We start from the raw sequence: 23,027 nt of genomic DNA on the forward strand, positions 1-23,027 counted from the left end.
AAGGGTGTGGCCAAGTCGGAAGAAGGTAAGTCGATATTCAGGGGAGGTCAGTAAGTCTGAGTCGAAAGACGGTTGAAGTTAAGTCAAAGTCGAGTTAAGAGCAAGTTCGGTCGGTCAACTTAAGACGTACGACGCGACGTAAAGACGGTTCGTGGACCCGATTAAGACAAGTCGCGAACGAGTTAAAGACGAGACGGCCGAAACTAGAATTAAACATGAAGACGTGATATGCGAAGACGTTTCGTGTAATTAACACTCAAGTAAGACGATATTCAGTACCGTATCTACTGTGTTTGTACTGAAGTGTAGCTTTGTAAAGATATGTATATATTTAAAAAGAGTTTAATTATTACAAATCCAACCAAAGTCACGGAGGATAAGTGGAAAGGCCAGGCAATCGAATCATACCTCTAGACGATCGATTAACCAAGTCTACATACATAACGATATAGTAAAATTGTGGGTTTGAAAATACATCACAATCCGATAACGTAATCTAACCATGTTGGGGACATGTGAAAATTGCGTATACTTCCTCTATCTATGTTTATTACTCTATGGAAAAAACTAATCAGAAAGCGTCATAGAACACAAGACGTGAAATGCTTATTATGTGATTTTTATTCGTCCCCTATTCGCAATAATCATCTCGTTTTCATAACTTAAAATCCGTAAACAGGACATAAATCACATCCTGATTCCCCCTACGGAGTTGGCCTCAGAAACGGTCCAGAAAAGAAACATCGACATGAAATAATTTCACGGATGGCAGCAATGGCCACGGCTCCATTACCGCCCGAAAAGCGCCATTTAGGGTCCCGCTTTCAATTTCACAATGGTAAGGTGTTTACAGAACTCTCAACAAACATGGTTCACTCTCGACAGAATTCTCTAATTAGTCGAATAATTAAAACTCGCCTGAGTGCAGACTCCATTCAAAGGACCGCGGTGGCTTGTTCTCCCGGGCCCCCGAATTCTAAACGGATAAATCCTGATGTCAGATTCACTGGAATTCCATTCGGTCCGCTTTTGTTCCCAGAATTATCGATTTGTTCGGCTTTTGTTTTTTCGGCTTATTTTTTTTTTGTGTTGGATATCGGGAGATATGATAGGAGATAGGACTTGGGGAAGGATTATTGTTCGAAATATTTCTTGGATAGTTTTGGAATGGATTGACGATATAGGTTTTGAAAGGATCCTTATTAGGAACAGATATTATCACAGGCATGACCGTACATGTGTGGGACCTTTACTTACAGGGAAGGTTTTCCATAAGTTTTATTTGGTCAAACATACCAATTTTGTATGAAATGTCCATCATCATCCTTAATCATCTTTACGTCATAACATTTCAACTTTTTTGTGGAGAATTCGTCGAAGCCTTTTTGAATTCTGAAAATTTGAATTATAATACTATTGAGATTCACTGGAATTTCATTCGGTCCGCTTTTGTTTCCAGAATTATCGATTTGTTCGGCTTTGTTTTTTCGGCTTATTTTTTTTTTTTGTGGATATCGGGAGATATGATAGGAGATAGGACTGGAGGAAAGGATTATTGTTCGAAATATTTCTTGGATGTTCTGGAATGGATCGACGATACAGCTTTTAAAGGATCCTCATTAGGAACAGATGTTATCGCAGGCATGACTGCACATGTGTGAACCCTTTACCTATAGAAAAGGTTTTTTAAATAGCTATTTTATAGGTTCAAACTTGCCATTTTTGAATGGAATATCCGTCATGACTTCAAACTATTTGTTGCTTAGGTCAATCATGTGAAAGTGTTACAAATTTTTATTTACGTCGCATAACGTCTACTTTTTTGTAGATAATTCGTCGGAACCTTTTTGAATTCTGAGAATTGGAATTATAATTTTATTCAGATTCACTGGAATTCCGTTCAATCCGCTTTTGTTCCCAGAATTATCGATTTGTTCGGCTTTTGTTTTTTCGGCTTATTTTTTTTTTATGTTGGATATCGGGAGATATGATAGGAGATAGGACTTGGGGAAGGATTATTGTTCGAAATATTTCTTGGATAGTTCTGGAATGGATTGACGATACAGCTTTTAAAGGATTCTTATTAGGAACAGATGTTATCACAGGCATGACCATACATGTGTTGGGACCTTTACTTACAGGGAAGATTTTCCATCCGTTTTATTTGGTCAAACATACCAATTTTGTATGAAATGGCCATCATCATCCTAAATCATGTAAAAGTGTTGAAAGTTTTTATTTACATCATAACATTTCTACTTTTTTGTGGAAAATTCGTCGGAGCCTCTTTAAATTCTGAAAATTGGAATTATAATATCATACTATTCAGATTCAATGGAACTCCGTTCGGTTTGCTTTTGTTCCCAGAATAATCGATTTGTTTGGATTTTGTTTTTTCGGCTTATTTCTTTTTGTGTTGGATATTGGGAGATATGATAGGAGATAGGACTGAGGGAAAGGATTATTGTTCGAAATATTTCTTGGATAGTTCTGGAATGGATTGACGATACAGCTTTTAAAGGATCCTTATTAGGAACAGATGTTATCACAGGCATGACCGTACATGTGTGGGCCTTTTACTTACAGGGAAGGTTTTCCATCAGTTTTATTTGGTCAAACATACCAATTTTGTATGAAATGTCCATCATCATCCTTAATCATGTGAAAGTGTTGAAAGTTTTTATTTACATCATAACATTTCTACTTTTTTGTGGAAAATTCGTCGGAGCCTTTTTGAATTCTGAAAATTGGAATTATAATACTATTCAGATTCAATAGAACTCCGTTCGGTCCGCTTTTGTTCCCAGAATTATCGAATTGTTCGGCTTTTGTTTTTTCGGCTTATTTTTTTTTTTGTGTTGGATATCGGGAGATATGATAGGAGATAGGACTGAGGAAGGATTATTGTTCGAAATGTTTCTTGGATAGTTCTGAAATGGATTGACGATACAGCTTTTAAAGGATCCTTATAAAGAACAGATGTTATCGCAGGCATGACCGTACATGTGTGGACCCTTTACCTAAAGAAAAGGTTTTTTATAAATTTTACATGGTCGAACTAGAGAATTCCTCGGAACCGTTTAGAATTCGGAAAATTGGAATTATCATACTATTCAGATTCACTGGAATTTTGTTCGGTCCGCTTTTGTTCGCCGAATTATCGATTTGTTCGGTTTTTTTTGTGTTGGATATCGGAAGATATGATAAGAGATAGGACTGGAGGAAGGATTATTGTTCGGAATATTCCTTGGAAAGGATACGAGTAGTTCAGGAATGGATTGACGATACAGCTTCTGGAGGATCTTTGTATGGAACAGATCTTATCGCAGACATGACCGTGCATGTGTGGACCCTTTACGTGCAGGAAAGGTTTTTCATAATTTTTTTTGGATCAAACTTGCCAATTTTGAATATCCTTCATCGCTTCTAACCATTGATTTCTTGAGTTAATCAAGGAAAATTGTTAAAAAACTTTTATTCACGTTATAGAATTTCTACTCTATTGTGAAGAATTCTTTGGAGCCTCTTTAAATTCTGAAAATTGGAATTATAATATTATTGGTTTGTTCTTAATATAATGGTTTCTGGTTCTCACTCGAGAAAATTCATTATTGAATAAAATTAAACAGTTGAAGTTATTGCCAAAAATATGTTATCATTAAATGAAGGTACAATATTGTATCAATCGAAATGTAAAATGAAGAAGAAGTAGTGCTAGCGAAACAATTGTTAATATTAAATGAAAATTAGATGAAATTTACTTTGTTTATTTTATATGATATTCCCTAGGTACTTAGCTGAAATAATTTTTGCGATTTGTTTGCTTTCAGTTATAAAGAAAATTGATGTACTCTTTTCTGAAATAAAGTACCTTCAATTTTTTCCTCTGATTGGATTAAATATAGTCTAAATCAACTTCTGCTTCTGCTATTGAAGAGAAATCAAAATGTCACAAATAAACAGAACACAGGAGAGAAGGACACTCTTGGGATTTCTTAAATTAGGAGAACTTCAACATTGAGAAATCAGAGATTTGTTACGAATTCCGCAGAAATAAGTTTTAATGGGCTTTCTCCTGAGGAATTGGTCCAGTAAAATCGATTTTGATGGAAAATATGAACGAGTATTTGTTGAGGTCCAGAAAGGAATTCCTAAATAAACACAACTTCTGGACGTTTAAATCTTCACAAAGCGTTTTAAATCTGAAATACTATTGAAATTATTGAATAGACTCCTTTTAACTACTTATGGTTTTTATTTGTGAAAATCGTCCAATTTCGTGGTTTCTATCTCTTGTATCCAAAAAAATCATACTTCCACCTCAATAAAGCAATAATATTGTGTTATAAGGGGTAAAAGAAAAAAGGTGTATTTTCAATAATTTTAATATTTATGATAATTTCATAATTATTTTGATATTTTTATTCTAATATTATGTTGATGATTAATTATTAATCATCAGAATATATCCTTTTCATTCAATTTCACTTTGTGTTGAATCGTGAACAATTATCAGTTTTATCGATAGTCGAAAGCTTCAATTCAGTACAATTGAGAATTATTTTTCAGAAGGTGATTAAATTTGAATAATTTGATCTTGACATTCACCCTTTTCACTTTCCAAGGCTGTTATTAATTTCGATCCACTGCTAGAAGTTCCTTTAACAGTCATTGAAACAGAAGAATCTTCAGGACAAAACTGCCGTCTAAAGGCCTATAATTAGACAGCCAATGATCTTTCTCAGAGTCCTGGGGTGCTCCAGACGTTCTCGTCAAGTTTAATCCTGAACTCCTCCGATGGGATTCAGAGGCAAATTTTATTGAAACTTTCCCGACTCTCCTTTCATAATGCGTCAACGGCAAACCTGGATATCCGAATTTGAATTAAGTGAGGAAAAGCATTCAATAATTCCCGAAAAGGTCTTAATAGAAAATCGATTCTTCAGAACCCTGCTTCATTAATGCTAATAACAGTTGGGCGACTTTGAAAGTAAACCCAAGTTAGGGAAGTTCCAAGAATTTTGGGGAGAATAAATTTAATTCATTAAAAGTATCGTACATATTGTTCTAGTAATTTATAGGTCATCAAAATTGGTCGAGCATTTTATCTAGTCGGATCTGTTTATAAATCCGTCTATATACAAATCGTAGTAAATGATAATCAACTCATATCAGTTTTTCCCATCATCATATCACATCAAAATTGCCTGATCATGACTTCTTCATTTTCATGAAATAAGTATAATGACAACATAACAACAACCAATAGTGCTTGTTTGTTCTTCTCTTAATGTAAACATGAATTCTTCAATACAGATCCTCACCCAAGGTTTTCGAAATGAAATGACTACAATCAATATTGTCATCGAATCAGTGGCTGGTTGTAATGTTGTACTAGAACAAATAACCAAGTTGGTGGCGCATTCGCCATTTTGCAACACTTTGAGTTTTCCGATGATTTCAGAATCTATCAGGAAGAACTATGTGTGATTTGTTATTAACTTGACATTGAATATTATGAGCATTGTCAACGAATCAGTGGCTAGTTCTAATGTTGTATTAGAACAAATGTCTTAGCCCGTAGCGCATTCGCCATTTTGCAACAATATGTGATTTGAATAACTTCAGAATCTTGCAGCAAAAGCTATGTGAACTTTTTTTTAACTTCATATTATATAATATGAGCATTTTCGATGAATCAGTGGCCGGTTCTTATGCTGTATCAGAACAAATATCCAAGTTGGTTATGCATTCGCCATTTTGCAACAATATGTGATTTGAATTAGTTCAGGATCTATTAACGAAAACAATGTGAACTTTCTTATTAACTATTTTCTTATCAACTTGATACTATATAAAATGGGCATATAAACATCCCGAGTTTATATATAATGCGAGAAACAAAGATAAAATCCCATTAGTTGAATAATAGTAGGTATATTCTAAAACAAGTTGCAGAAAGGGCTTCTATTCAAACACGAATGCGAAAAAAACTCGCTCCTTCGTCGCTCGTTTTCGAACGCATGAGTATTGAAATTGCCTTCTGCAACGAGTATTAGACGATATTTTCTCTATTTCTGTCAAGTTTTATGAAATATTGTCGAAATTCGATGAAAAATTCAGATTATACATCCTAGTGTCATTTGTATTGTATCTTGTCAGTTGATGTGACTGTTACGAAAATTGACAGATTACGGGATTTGAATGTGAATCGTATTTTTCGAATTTTGAAATAATTTAAAATTACACATTGAATTCGTGAATTATGTCTGCCGAAATAGATTTAACATCAATAGAATTAAGAGAAATTCCGAATATTGTCGCAAATTATCTCCCTAAATCCAAATTATATTATATTGACAATTATTGACGTGTGTTGAATTCTGTTGGATTGGAAGTCCGTGTATAGATAACCATAAAACGAAAAATATAACTGAAAACAATGCTGTAATTAGTTCATTACAGCACTGTTTTTAGTACTGTAATGTACCTATTACGATACTGAAATAGACAAAGATTAGTATGATGCGGTTATTTGATCCATTCCCTTTCCAACATTTGTTCCTCTTGAAATTCTCTGCCTGTCGTGCGCAATTAGGGATTCACGGCTTGACTTGATATTCAAGCTACTTGACTTGACTTGACTTGACATCAACTGAAGTTCAAGTCAAGTAGTAGTTTTCAATGTCCATTCAAGTACTTAATGAATTAATATTTGACTTGACCTTGACAAACATTTACTTGACTTGATATTCAAGCTACTTGACTGGACCTTGACTTGAAATCAACTCAAATTCAAGTCAAGTAGTAGTTCTTCCATGTTTAGTCAAGTATTTGAATAAATACCTGATTTGACATTGAAAAATTACTGCTTGACTTGAATTTGAGTCGATTTCAAGTCAAGCTCAAGTCAAGTAGCTTGATTATCAAGTCAAATAGCTTGAATATCAAGGCAAGTAGTTTGAATATTATGTCAAGTAGCTTGAATATCAAGTCAAGCCATGGAATCCATATGCGTAATATTCTTCTCACAATCTCGTTATGTAATATACTATTTTCGTCGATATCAAAGGCAAAGGGATCATTTAATTTTTCCCTAGTCCCAGCGACTCCATGACGCAAAGAGTGTTGACTGGACCTTGACTTGAAATCAACTCAAATTCAAGTCAAGTAGTAGTTCTTCCATGTTTAGTCAAGTATTTGAATGAATACCTGATTTGACATTGAAAAATTACTGCTTGACTTGAATTTGAGTCGATTTCAAGTCAAGCTCAAGTCAAGTAGCTTGATTATCAAGTCAAATAGCTTGAATATCAAGGCAAGTAGTTTGAATATTATGTCAAGTAGCTTGAATATCAAGTCAAGCCATGGAATCCATATGCGTAATATTCTTCTCACAATCTCGTTATGTAATATACTATTTTCGTCGATATCAAAGGCAAAGGGATCATTTAATTTTTCCCTACTCCCAGCGACTCCATGACGCAAAGAGTGTTGATAATTTCGGCCACGCCAGTTAAGGGTTAACATCCCTAAACAAAACACATTTCTGCTTATTCTGACAGCTTATTTACTCATTTCGGAAACCAGAACAGTTCCCTAATTAGTCCGATGATCGAAAGTCTCCGCGAATTCAACTTTATATTCAAGGGTTCCAGTCGTTCAATTACCACGGCCGAAACCGACAAATCTGCACTCGTTTCGCGGGCGAATTCAGATTAACTAACGACCCGAATTTCCATCGGCGTGCCGAGGTTGGGGCCCGCGAATTGGCACGAGACAGTCGGACTTCTCAGCCGGGGAATATTAATCAAAGTTGGCCGAACTTGGCGCATTCAACGGATGCATCCAGAAGTTCTCAAACAGTTCTCGAGCGCCCAAAGCGGCAACTTCGGCGAGACTGCGTATAGTCCCGGGAAGTTTTAATGTTTGCATTTCTTGTTATCCCTTGCAAAAAGGTACGACGAAAATACGGAAAGTTTTCGAAGTTCAATTCTAGGAGGCTACCATTATTGGATATGTTTGTCTGGAAAGTAATCTGTATTGTTATACTTTTTAACCGGGAAATTTTCAATTTTTCGTGCCGGTCGTTCTACATTCAACAGAGGAAACAATTTCGTTTATCCTATTGGCGGAGTTGGGGATTAATTTTCTGATGGACTCCAAGTAGGCGATTCTTTCTTTACTAGGTGACAAAAGATGGAAACTTCCATTAGGAAATTGTGACAAAAACGTTGTATTCACTTATTCATATATTATAAGCGTTGCATCAATAGAGTATACAGGGTGGCCATTTGAAAACGAAACAGACGAGATTACAGACGAAATAAAGTTTTTCGATAGAAATGCTCGGACAGGTCGATTTCTGTTTCGAGGGGGACAACTTAAGATGTAGGTTACGGACGCATAGCGCTTCAACCCTTGCTGCTACAACCCCCACCTCCAATTTTTGAATAGGGAAGATGGGGTGAGTGATACCTCAATTTAAAGGTATTCTTATACTGATTTCAGCACAGTAATTGTTTTTTCATTTTATGCATTAGTTCTCGAAATATTCATGCGTTAGTTAGTTAGGAAGGAAGCCACAGTCATGGTTGTTTTGAAGCTCAAAATGTCGATTTTTCACAAAACACTACAAGTGCCATGAAAACACCACTTCATTTTCAAATACTTAGTTAAGAATATTTCGAGAACTAATGCATAAAAAGAAAAAACAATTACTGTGCTGAAATCAGTATAAAAATACCTTTCAAAATTTGGGGGTGAGGGTTATAGTAGCAAGGGTTGAAGCGCTATGCGTCCGTAACCTACATCTTAAGTTGTCCCCCTCGAAACAGAAATCGACCTGTCCGAGCATTTCTATCGAAAAACTTTATATCGTCTGTAATCTCGTCTCTTTCGTTTTCAAATGGCCACCCTGTATACATAATGCGAGGAAATCCCATTAGTTAAAAACGAATAAATGATTTTTTAACCAATTCCCCCAACGAATTCAACCAATTCCCTTTCTAACATTGCTTTGAGAGAAGGTTAGTACACGTAGACGTGTTCAACATGATTCGGTTCAGATAATCTGAATTCTTGAATACTTCGAACTCAATGAAAACATTGAGAGAAGCACTGACGCCTGATCTGGAGGTTTTTGCACATTCATTTTATGATAGACTGATGACCGTAAGCCAATTGCGATATGAGTCTGTTTTGTAAATCTCAACGGTTGTGATCAATTAACTTGAGATTGTTATCATTGTTTATTCAAAATTAATAATTTCGACAAAAATATATAACATATCGATATTTTGAATAAAATGTGTTCTTATCTAAATATTTGTTATTTTTTCATTGTAAAATCTTTAATTTCACCAATGTTATGATTTTCCGTTGAATAATGAGTTAACTCACAACAACTGTCCTATAAAAAATATAGAATACTGAGGATTACGTGAATTAGGTTTGAAATAAGAAACCTGTCATGCTAACGCGCGACGTTGATAGAAAGAAAGAGAATATTATAACTTGTCATTTAATATGAACACAATATCTCATAATTAAATCTTTTCGATCCAGAAATGCTGTATCTAGTGGAAACATTCTATCGGCATATCTATCATTCTATCCATATCTATGGAAATTCGATTTAAAATTTACTTCACGTTTGAAATGAATGCTAATTTTGAGCTTAAAAATTCTCATCAATATTCAACACTCATATGATCAGCTCAAATTTCTGCAAACTTTTTTCAGCTCGAACTCCACCTTATTTTAATCATATTGAAATTATTGAGAAAGTTTGTAGACATCTCTGAACAATAAACATTGCCTTTTTTAGATGCAATCAGTTCAAACTCCTTAAGATGATTTGCAACTTTGATTTACCGATCAACTCGTTGATTGTAGTTTTAAATCAACGGAAGTATCAAAAGTTAACTGAGATTGAACAGCATTAAGAGAAGTAGAGTAATAGAGGAAAGTATACTGCCAGCCCCTGTGCAGAACATGCAATGCGAAGTATTCGGAAAACTATTCATTTTTGGCACAACATGTCTTAACAAAAAATGAAGATTATTACACAATTATTTCTTCAAAAGGGGTCTACACCACTTCTTCGGTCAGTTCAATAATTAGAACGCTTCATTTCAGGCTAAAGACCGTCGATTTAAATGAGGTTTTCGCAATTATTCATTCCAAAGTTCTTCATTGCGGAAAAACCTTCCTTATAATTATTTTTGAGATGAAAAAATGGAATCAGATGAACTTTTAATTAAAGAATAATTAAATCCATGGTATAATTTTCTGAACAACTGTTATTTTTTTTACAATAAGTCTTGACGAAAGTTAAAAAATCGATTTTTCTAAAATTGAAAATGAGGACCTAAATACGTATTTTGAATCCTTGCATGTGATAGAAAATGACGGTAAATCAGTGGAACGTTTGGTATTACTTGACTGATCCTGAAAAGTGGTGGAATCTCGAAAACGCTGAGGAGAAAGTAGTTGTTACACTTTGGCGGATCACGAGAAAGCCACGTTGTATAAACCCCTCTTAATGGAATCAAATATAATTTAATCGATCAAACCAATTAGTAGTCTCGTGATCATATATCTCAATTCAAATAGATTTCAATTGTTTCTTGAATAACACTCCACCAAAAATAGTTTATTAGAATTTGAAAAATCATTGGTGACAAAATCTTTGTTGTTCTAAAATTATATGCTCGGATACCGCAAAAAGTTCTCTTTCGCAGTTACAAAAACGTTTCAATGGCTTCTGTTAGGCGCGATAGAACAACTAGAACAAAGAAAATAGCCCAAACATTTTTTTTCCATCTCTTCCGGCACTCGTGTGAACAGCTCTCGTAGTGAAACGAAAACGGCTCTCGAGGAACAATCGATCGATAAATCATACTCACCTATGACTGTCAGGTTCACCCTCGAGTTCCTTGTTTGCGCTATCTTGAAATCGACGCGACAACGGTAAACGGCCTGATCAGCCTCGCGGATGTGATCGACACCCAATTCGGCTGGCTGTTTTTCTGGCATGAAATAGGCACGATTCGCGAACACGTTTTCGTCGGACCACCGTTCTGCCAGGCTGAAGTCCCTGTCTCGACCGTCGACACTGCAACAGAAACAAAATTTTAAGAGAATCGAAAAATCGTGAATGAATGCGTGGGGTACTACTAAATATCTGTTTTCAGAGGTACAGGGTGCGGCAGAGCCGATTGACGAGTTTTGACAGGTCATTGCTCGGGATGTGGTCAGGGCAGGTAGGTGCTGAAGGGGTCTTTGTGTTCCTTTGTAACGTTACAATTGCCCATGATACTTTAGGACTGATTTCTAGGGGTGGTTTGGCTTATTCGCCAACAAAACTCCTACCCTGGTTTTCACAAATTTTATAACATTAAAATATACAAAGATCGATCCTTTTCACTCTAAACAAATAATATTGAAATAAAAACTTAACTTGAATCAGTTTTTAATGAATTACTGAGCTATTATGATGGAACCTCTTCTGTAGATTATTTTCAGCCTTCTAAACACCAGATCTTAGTAGGATATAGTACCCCAATTCCCATCCAGTGGAGTTGATGTAATAACGCCAGGTATTCGAAGGTATTCTCTCAGTTCCAGGAACTAAAGTGGTTAAACCTACGTACTTTATCTCAAGGAAGTTCTTCTTTACGATATTTCAATCCCAATGGAGATTTCTGCTGTTCCAATCCCACGGGATCTGCGAGAATCCCGACACAATTCTCGCCGACAAATTAAATTCTAAATCTCAAATTAAACTACTAATGGCTGAAATCTAAAACAAGGTATATATCTTTTCTGAAGTCTCGATAATTATTGGAAATCTTCCAGAAAATTATTTCTGTTTCATTCTCTAGATACGCGCATCCGTTGGAGCTTCATTGGCGAGCAATCACACACGACGAATCGACAAATTACCGCCTCTTCGGAAATTCCAGTTGCGTAACGTGAATTGAAGCGTGCAAAATCGTTGCACCTTAGAGTCAGTAGTTTTTAGTCAACACTATGATTTGGACGGGAATGCATCGAGGCTTTGCCGTTCGCATATTTTACGAAAGCAGACATTTCGGCGACATTTCGTCATTCCTCTTAACGTTCTGTCCCCTCTGCAAACACAATCAAAACTTGGGCTTGTCAACTTTAGAAGACATAAAGTACACAAAGAGTGCATGGACATGGACGATCGAGAACGGTAAGAACACCAGAAAATGTGCAGGCTGTTCGAGTAGCAGTTGAGCATTCACCAAGAAGTCCTGCACAGAGGCATATGATAACTTTGGGAATGTCAGACCGATCGTCGAGGAGGACTCAGCATGATGATTCATCATTTCAACCGTATAAAATCATGCTTGTTCAAGAGTTGAGTGCTGTTGATAAGGTGAACCGCAAAATTCGTTGTGAGGATATTATTTAGCGTATCTCCCCAAGAGCAACTTTTTTCACCTTTCTGGAACGGTGAATAAGCAAAATTTCAGGTACTATGCTGCATTTAATTTCATCTCCACTGCTGTGTCTCAATTCAGAGTATTAGGCCCTTATTTCTTCGATGAGGAATATGTCACCATCACAGTAACTCTCCAGCGCTATGTGTCAATGTTGGAAACCTTCCTACAGCCTGAATTGGGAGAATTTGATGAGGAACACGATCTGGGTGACATCTGGTTCCAACAGGATGGCGCTACAGTCCACACAGCTCGAACTTCATCAGCTGTTTTGAGACAGATGTTCCCAGGGAGACTGGTCTCATCAAGAGGGGATGTGGGTTGGCCAGCGCGCTCACCAGATTTGAGCATCTGCGACTTCTTCCTATGGGGCCACCTTAAGGATAAGGTCTTCAAACATCGTCCATACACCCTGCCAAAACTCAAGCAGCGAATAACCGAAGAAATCCGGGCTATACATTTCGAGATATGCCATTGAATTTCTTGCAATGAATGTGAACTAGTGAAAAAATCCCTTCCGTTTCAAGTTAAAGCGATTGAATTTGTATTGCACCCTTGGAATTTATTTCTATTGCTATTATTTTATTTCAACAAAATATTTATTGCACTCATCGGTCAGTCTAATAAAGCATCTTGTGATAATGATAAACATGGACTTTAAAATCGACGCATTGTTGATCCATTTTCATAACATACTGAATGAATTCAATAAAAATGCAATTTATCAAAATGTCATATTTATTGAAGATCTCACGTAATTAACCTAACTATTTCGACCATGATATCCACCTGAAAACAAACGTTTTTTGGTTTTTAAGGAACGCAGAAATGAAACTTGTGCAAAAATCTCCGATTACAAAATAAACACGTTTAAAAACAAACACTTCTAACTCTAGTTACCTAAATAATCCGTTCAAATGACGAAAGGGAATATATTATTGGCGGCTCTTGAAATGCAAAGTAGACTAATGGAAGGTATTCTCTGTTAGTATTTAATGGATTCGGTCCTAACTTAATTGGAATCCATTATTAAATGAAATAAAACAAAACTTAATTTTCAATGGATTCGGTCCTCACTTGGAGTAATTTCCGCTAAACTATTCAACTTAATTCTCACAACTGTAATAAGAACGAATATCATATTTCAGCCATTTAATTTTGTTTTTGTTATTTTGTTGGAATTCGTGAAATTTCATAACCCAAATTTCAACTAATTGAATTCATTTCACTCACTTTGAAAGTATAAGTGTTACCAGCTAATTTGTCCACTATTTGTTTTTATCAAAGCATTTAACGATTCTCACCCTAAATTAAAAAATCAAAAAAATAATTTTTAAATTATTAGAGATCGAATTCCTCATACCAAAGCACTAAAAATGTTATTGTTGATTGGATATGAATATGATATTTCTTCAAATAAGGTTGTTCTGAATGAGGTTCCACATTAAATGCCATCACAAAAACACGGGGAAAACAAAACCTGAGCTCTTTGATAAAATTACCAATTACCTAAATAATTGAATTAATTTGTTTATCGTCTTTGAATCCAAACTGATACACATAACAAGGCCTACGTCAGCTCTAATATCAAATAGCAAAAAATCACCAATTATCAGGAAATTCAAAGCCACATTCGTTCAAAGACCGTCCAATTTATTCGAAAACATGACGCCAAATCATCGGATTTGCGGACCAGAAACAAAGCGAAAGATTTTCGTCGCCATGAAACGATTCGCCAGGATGTGGGAGAAACGGGAAATTAGCTTAATTTCATTAACATGCTGGATTTTCGGTTAGCTGTATGGACCATTTGAATTAAATTGTCGAGTTTCATTCTCGTAACCCTTGATAAAATTAATTCGATTACGGCAACAAAATGATTATAGTCGTTCACATTCACGGGGATACGTGTGTTGTATTTCGCTTTAAACACATTTCCAATCAATCGATACAATAATTCCTTTGGGATACATGTTGTATGCGGTTGCGTTTATGAAAGTTTCTCTTGTAACACTCGGAATTATAAGTATAGGTATTTAAAAAGCTTATAGATCGAGCGGAGATATATAATCGAATATACTTTGACTTGTACATATACATATATTGAAAGAAGATTTCTTAGGTCAAATGTTATACTTCATTTCATTACCATTTCTTCCGATTCTTTATACATATTGTCCAAAGTTCAGAAAGTTCAATTCAGAACAGAGAACATATATTTTAGAATAGGAAAGTTTTATTTCGAAAAGATAAATTGTATTTTAGAATAGTTAATTCAATTTCAGGAGAATGAAATTGGAATTAGGATCAAGAATATTGAACTGTTTCAGTCGTTATTATTTGGTAGTTGATCATCATTAGAACAAGTTTTTATTACTACTTAGTTTTACTACCAATTGAATTGGAATGAAAATTTAACGATTACATTGTGTAAACGCAGTTTCGAATTTATTTCAGTTCATCTTCAGACACTGTGAAGATTCTACAAATTGTACTGAGCATTTATGTAAAAACAGGTACAAAAAAAGGGTACTTGGAAAAACCCAAGAAGAGGCTATAAAATTTGCTAGATAGCAAAAATTTTTTTGCCATTCAAAACTTTTTTTGTTCAATAATTCACAAATTTCAATGGATTCTAAATAGTTTAGTTTCCTGCCTTTTGATTCTACATAAATTTTTTCATATAAGATAACAATCATCCCTTCCCTCCAATTGATAATATGAAAATAAAACATGTAGAATCAGAAGGCAGGAAACTGAACTATTTAGAATTCAATGAAATTTATAAACTATTGGGCAGAAATAGTTTTGAAAATATGAACGAATAAACATAACTCTCTTATTCTAAATTACTCAATGCTTTCAAATAATCCTTTTTTTGTACCTGTGTTTACATAAATGCGCTGTACAATTTGTAGAATCTTCACAGTGTCTGAAGATAAACTAGGTCTACTGCACACTTTGCTCACACAATATGTTGGATGCAATTTGAACTCAGTAAACAGATTGGCCACAGTAGTTAGGGAGTAAGTAGTATGGGAACGAACCTAATTTTGTTAGTAATGGACGTGTCAATGAACATCTAGATAAGCTGTAACAAAGTTTCTGATACATCTAATCGATTTAAGGTGAAACCTCAATTATTCAATATAATTTATAGTGGAATTCCATTCATCAAGGATTATTCAAATCTTTTTTTTTAATATCTACCTTCTTGTAAGAATAGCTTCAATGATTATTTATTAATTATATTCGATAAATTATTTTCTCTAATTCTGTGGTTATTCCGTTCATTCTTCCACATCTTGTAGAACAAAATCGTGCGAGAATATATCAGAAACGCACAGTTTTCATGGTTATATTTTATTATTCTATGTTGGCACTACGAACTTTCCGCTACGGCTTTATTTGTCAATTCATCAAATTGCCTTAAAGAAATCTGTTCTGCCAACCAACATTTTTCAATGCAAAAATCACTAAATTATATTTATGCAAATATTTCATTAATTTCAATGAAAATGCAATGAATTAGAGAAAATAATGTATAATACTCGTACAGAAGACTCATTCTACCACTCGTTCATTCCAAAACTCGCCACTTCGTGGCTCGTTTTTGAATTTTGAACTCGTGGAAGAATATCAATGCCTTCTGCACTTGTATTATAAATAACTATTCTCTAATTCTGTGGTTATTCCGTTCATTCTTCCACATCTTGTAGAACAAAATCGTGCGAGAATATATCAGAAACGCACAGTTTTCATGGTTATATTTTATTATTCTATGTTGGTACTCCGAACTTTCCGCCACGACTTTAAAGAAATCAGTTCTGCCAACCAACATTTTTCAATGCAAAAATCACTAAATTATATTTATGGAAATATTTCATTAATTTCAATGAAAATGCAATGAATTAGAGAAAATAATGTATAATACTCGTATAGAAGGGTCATTCTTCCACTCGTTCATTCCAAAACTCGCCACTTCGTGGCTCGTTTTTGAATTTTGAACTCGTGGAAGAATATCAATGCCTTCTGCACTTGTATTATAAATAACTATTACCTACAACATTTACAATTAGGCGAGCGTGTGGCATCAATTTAATTTAATTGTTTAGGGGATATTGTATATTGTCCGGAACATATTCTTATCATGGTGATAATTTGTTTCCAATTTTGAATAGAGGTGTGCAACTTTGCTTTCGCCGTTTTGCAATAGATGTCTATGGCAGTAAATGGTAGACAAAATAAATAGATCGCAGATGTGATACTATAAGCTAAGGTATTCGTGAACAAAACGCCATCGAGATATTAGTCGATTTTTGTCTGCATCAAGTTACTCTCGATTAAACTTGACAGCTTACGAGCCAAATTCTCGTTATTTATGGTAGGTTTCAATTTTCTGCTTCAATATGAAGAAATCTGCAGCCGAGGCTCAGCGAATGCTCCCAAATATCTATTGTGAGGCTGCTTTTTGTGAAAGAACGTACGAAGAGTGGTTTCAATGATTTAGGAAGGGTGGTTTTAACATCGAAGACAGAAGAGAGAGGTTTTCAACGATGCAGAATTAGAGGCATTACTTGATCAAGACTCGTGTCAAACGTAACAAGAATTGGCAGGACTATTTGGAGTGACTCAACAAGCCATTTCATTGGGCCTGGAAGTCAAGAGAATGTTTCAAAAACAATGAAATTGTTGCAACAAACGGCGTTTGTTTGCTTGTGAACAGCTGTTTGCAAGGCAAAGACAAAAAGGATTTCTGCATCGCATTGTGAATGGATACGAAAAATAGCTTCATTGGAATCTAACGCAATTAATGCGCCCGAGCCGAGCATTGAAAGACAAACGGACGCAATATAACGAGAAACATGATAAAGTGATTTCACAGCATGACAACGCTCGACCCATGTTGCGAATGTGGTAAAGCTATTGAAATGGGAAATCTTACCCCACCCTCCGTATTCTTCAGACGTTGCCTTGTCGGACTGTCACTTGTTTCCTTCAATGGCACACGGCCTGGCTGACCAGCACTTCTGGTTTTATGAAGAAGTGAGAAAGTTGATCAATTCGTGGATCGCTTCAAAAGATGGCCAGTTTTTTCATCGCGTGATTCTTACGCTGCCCGAAAGATGGGGGAAATAGTGGCCAGCGATGAACAATACTTTGAATCATAAATGCATCACTAGTTTTTTCATTAATCCTCGAATTTCGTAAATAAATGGCGGAAGCAAAGTTTTTTTTTTTTCTCTTCGGCATCGACTACTGAGGTCATTAGCCGCCTGAGACTCATCATTTCAGCTGCTCGAAAGCTCAGGTTCATTGCCTGTACAAAGTCTCAATATAAAACAAATCCAGACGAAACGAAGCAAAGTTGTACGCCCATTTATCATTTTGATACATCACTTTGAACTACCAATTACATATTTTTGGAGTCTTTATTTCTGGATACAGCCAGTTTTGTAATTAATATAATTCATAGTGATAAATAGATATTCATAGAGCATTGTATACAGAGTTGAATCTCGAAACTAAATAGGAGTAAAATCGACAATTCTGCAATGACTGTCACTTCGTATCAGCCAGATAAAGAGAAGTGGTTGAATAATTAGCCAGCCTGACCTTCGTTATCCCAAAATTAGGATATCCCTCATTATGGGGACAATAATATTGAATTAAGGCGGAACCGAAGACCGAACGACTTGACCTGAAATAATTATTAGTCAAATGTGTCACTTTCTACAATCCTCTTTGACCAGATCCGGGGTTCCGGCGCAAACACATTCCGTCCGGCCCAGTGCGTCCGTTGGCTGAATCCACACCGTAAATAGAGGAAACTATGTCAACTTCCGGTCGATTGTTTGACTTTCTTGCCGGGGCTTTCGTGAGGAAACGCCGAAAACACTTAGGGGGAGTGGAAAAGGTTCCACGGCCGCCTCTGATATTTACTATCCAGTATTCGTAATCTAGTTTTATTATAGTTATACGTCCAGCATAAAGGTGGCCGTTCGACAAGGGTAATTTAGTACAGTTTTTCGATGTTTTTCAACCGTTTCCGCCGCAACACGGTCGGACCTTTCATTTGATGTATTACAACGCTGTTTTCGCTCTCTGGATCCGACACCGAATCCAATGCTCATATTGACATTTCGCAGTGTACGATGCCTATTCGGAAAATTGAACAACAGAAATATTCAATAAATAGTCGGTGGCACGTCCTTTGAAACGGCATTTTGTGAAGTTTTCATTATTTTTTTAATAGGTTCTATCAAACGATCCTATCGACAGCCCAACTGCCGGCAGATACCCAATTATCAACCCTAACAAGAATCAACCCTGCAGGATGCAAAACATTAATATTGGTCAATCTGGTCTTTATACTGAGAGAATAAAAATTGGAGGCTTTCCTTTGAAGAATTTCGGTAATACATTGGCGTACAACTTAGCATACGCCCTTTTTTCTTCTGAAATTTCAGGCTTTCTTATGAAAAACTGGTTATACATTTATGATTCAAAGTATTGTCAATCGCTGGCCACCACTTTCTCCCATCTTTTGGGCAGCGTACTAATCCCGTGTTGAAAAAACTGCTCTTCTCTCGAAGTGACAAACACACAAATCAATCTAATTTTTTACTTCTTCATAGGACCGAAAGTGCTGATAAGCCAGGCCGTGTGCCTTTGATCGAAAGAAGTGATAGTTCGAAGGATCAACGTCTGGAAATTACGGTGATTGTTGTAGGACTTCCCATTTCAACGTTTGCAAGTATGTCTTGACCACTTTTTCAACATGAGGTCGAGCATTGTTATCCTGTAAAATAACATTATCATGTCTTTCGTTGTATTGCGGCCGTTTGTCTTTGAATGCTCGGCTCAAACGCATAAATTGTGATCGATAACGATCGCCTGTGATACTTTCAGTCGGTTTTAACAACTCATAATACACTACGCCGAGCTAGATTTACCAAATACTGAGCATTACCTTGTCACCTCGAATATTCGGTTAGGCCGTCGACGTGGAAGCATGGCCGGGATATTCCTTTGATCTTTTGCGCTTGGGATTATCCTTATGAACCCATTTTTCGTATCCGGTCACAATGCGATGCGGAAATCCCTTCCGTCTTTGTCTTGCAAACAGGTGTTCACAAGCAAAAAACGCCGTTTTAGATATCTCGGCTTCAACTCGTACGGCATCCAAATTCTTTGTTTCTGAATCATTCTCAAGACTTCAGGCGTTCTGAAATGGCTTGTTGTGTCACTTCCACTGATCCTGCCAATTCTAGTTGCGTTTTACTCGAGTCTTGCCTCCACTTCTGCAATGTAATGCCTTCAATTCTGCATCTTCGAAATTTTTTTTCTCTTCTTTCGTCATGCTGGCTTCGATATCCAAATCAGCGTTCTTGGAACGTTGAAACCACTCTCGGGAAGTTCTTTCAATAAAAGCGACTTCACAATAGATATTCAAGAGCATTCGATGAGCCTTAACCGCATATTTCTTCATATTAAAGCAGAAAATCAAAACTGACTAGAGCAAATGACGAGAATTTGGTTCGTAACCTGACATGTTTGATTGAGGATAACTTTATGAAGACACAAATTGACTAATATTTCGATGGCATTATGTTTACAATTATGGCTTATTGTATGACATCTACGATCTATTTATTTCGACTACCACTTAACGCTACAGCCATATATTGCTAAACGGTGGATGCAAAGTTTTACAACTAATAATAATATTCTCATATTTTTTCAAAACTGATAAGATGAAAATTGTGAAATTGATTATTTCGTCCAATATTTTGCATTCCTCTGATTGATTATGAATTGAAAATGAAATTTATTTCTGGAATATCAAGAAACTTACCTATTTCCAAAAAAAAAATGAATCATTTGTAAATTGTAAATTTGTATATCTAGGATATCATTTTTTCGAAAGAAAGCTTAACAGTAAAATACTGTAGTTGGAATTTTTTCAGTAGAAACTAATGAATTAAGTAGTACATATAAGAAATGAAACATTTCGAGATCTAGGACGATGCAAACTATTCAAATACATGTGTATATTATGAGAATGTATGAAATGAAATTGGGTTATTCCCTTCCGAGAATTGCTATCAAAACGAATAAAGATCCAAGCAGAGAATCATTCGGTAAGGATTCATCCTCCTGGAAGCTCTCCCTGATTATTTAATGAAGAACTCAATTAAATATTTGGGGCAGAATTAAATATTTTTGAGGGTGAAAGAGATATAACGAAAACCACACAAAGGCCTCGTATCCCCTCGTTTTGCTCAAGGTAAACATGTCAAGGTAAGCCCAGCGTTATAATGACTAGTATTCGAACTTACATGGGTGAATAGACAGAAACAGCTAATAATAATAATTCACAACCCTATTCTGAGATATGTAAACGACGTTAATTTCCCCCTGTTTTATGTGATTTATTATATTTTCGTTTGTATTTTCAATTTATGATATTCAGGCTGAGTTTAGCTACATGCTGGATCTTTCAATTCCTAATATAGAAATTGGTACGGTTGGTATCAGAAAAATTTTTGATGGTCATTTAAAAAAGGGAATCTTCATTTTTGAAGATCAATATTCAATATTAACTATTCTGTAGAAAAATACAGGTCATTTTCTAATAGTGAGGCAAATATTATTTGAATTGAATATTTTATAACTTATCATATTGGGATCATTCGATTCATTTATCTATTTGAAATATGAAAAAAAACGGGCTATTCTTTTATACAGAGTAAATAGAATTAATGCATATATGGAGGTCTAAAAATAAATAGATATTCGAATTATTCATTGATGTGAAATATACAAAACGAGTTATTCCTTTGCACAAATATAATTGAATGAATTCCTGGTAGTCATATTAAAATAGATGGTTGAAATGTTAAATGGAATCAATCAAATCATCTGACCGCCTGAATGATTTTTAATACAAGATAAAATGGATAATCATTATTACGATGCAATGCAGTTCTTTGTTTCCGTATCCGTGACTTTTTGGATTTATTTGATGATAATTGATTGGAAGAAAATTTTGCGGGGATATAACCTTTCCGTTATCGAAGTAGTCAAGCAAATTTTGTCAATTTTTTTTAAACAATGGTTGAAAAAATCTTTGTTGACAGAGAGCTTCGATTTCAATGGAATAATACTAAAGAATACTAAAGAACTAAATAGTTATTTATTATACAAGGGAAAAAAGTATTAGATTTTAGCTCGAGGTTATGTTGTCTCCCGACGCGAAGCGGAGGGAGACAAAAAACCGAGAGCTAAAATCTAATATTTTTCCCGTGTATAATACACTATTTTTTCTGTGACAGGAAAAACGACAATTTAATAGTGAAAGAACATATTATTACAATATATTAAAGTCAGAATGTTATCGATATGAAATTTGAATTTTTAAACTAGTAAGCTGCAATTAGACCTGCGTTGCTAAGGGAAACTTCAAAGTAATCAAATATCTGTCAATTTGATTTTGTGATTTGTTTCAAAAATTGCGAACTCAGTAATAATTGTTTAGTAGGTATTTTGTTGAATAATATAAAGTTAAAAATGGTTTGATTCCGAGTTTTCTCTGACTCCACCGGAGTTGATAGAAGCAGCGCAAGTAGCGTCACGAAAATTATTGCCAGCTAAATCGCGGAAAATTTACGAAACCGCGTATTCAAGATTTATGGAATGGAAAATGAAAAAGACATGCAGTTCTTTCTCGGAGACAGTGTTATTGGCTTATTTTTCGGAATTGGCGCAACAACAAAAGCCATCAACAGTGTGATCGAATTATTAGTATTTCTTTATCTATATGTAGATAAATATATATCCGGGAAAAAAGTACTCACTTTTTTCCCGGGGAAAAAAGTAATTTCGTGAAAAGTCATATTTTGTTACCTGTCAACAGAGATAAAATGTCAAATTTTTTGCCCGTCACAGAAAAAATTAAATAACAACACGAGAAGATTTTGTTAGGAGATTTTTTAGCTGTTCGTAGTTAGAATAAATACAGATTACCGGATATATGCAAAGCATCAATTAGATTCATTCCGTTCACACATTCAAAATTCGGTTATTTAAAGAATCAATTTTTTTTTAATACAGCAGTCTGTAACTACTGAGCGTTCATTTGAAGTCGTGGTTAATAGCGCTGTGGAGAACTTAGACTGGATTTTCTCTAATTCTGTGGTTATTCCGTTCATTCTTCCACATCTTGTAGAACAAAATCGTGCGAGAATATCAGAAACGCACAGTTTTCATGGTTATATTTTATTTTTCTATGTTGGTACTCCGAACTTTCCGCCACGGCTTTATCTGTCAATTCATCAATTTGCCTTAAAGAAATCAGTTCTGTCAACCAACATTTTTCAATGCAAAAATCACTAAAATATATTTATGGAAATATTTCATTAATTTCAATGAAAATGCAATGAATTAGAGAAAATAATGTATAATACTCGTACAGAAGGCTTATTCTACCACTCGTTCATTCCAAAACTCGCCACTTCGTGGCTCGTTTTTGAATTTTGAACTCGTGGAAGA

General features: G+C 35.2%; 1 protein-coding gene across 1 annotated transcript in view; it reads right to left on the reverse strand.

The window, feature by feature from the left end:
• Positions 1-23,027, reverse strand: part of LOC123671389 (hemicentin-1) — a 482,600-nt gene that overhangs the window by 317,413 nt on the left and 142,160 nt on the right. Inside the window, exon 3 of the mRNA XM_045605217.1 lies at positions 10,911-11,119. Coding sequence (XP_045461173.1) covers positions 10,911-11,119 — 209 coding nt within the window. The remainder of the gene's footprint in view (positions 1-10,910; positions 11,120-23,027) is intronic.

The sequence above is a fragment of the Harmonia axyridis genome, chromosome 1 (assembly GCF_914767665.1).
Source record: "Harmonia axyridis chromosome 1, icHarAxyr1.1, whole genome shotgun sequence".
Taxonomy (NCBI): Eukaryota; Metazoa; Arthropoda; class Insecta; order Coleoptera; family Coccinellidae; genus Harmonia; species Harmonia axyridis.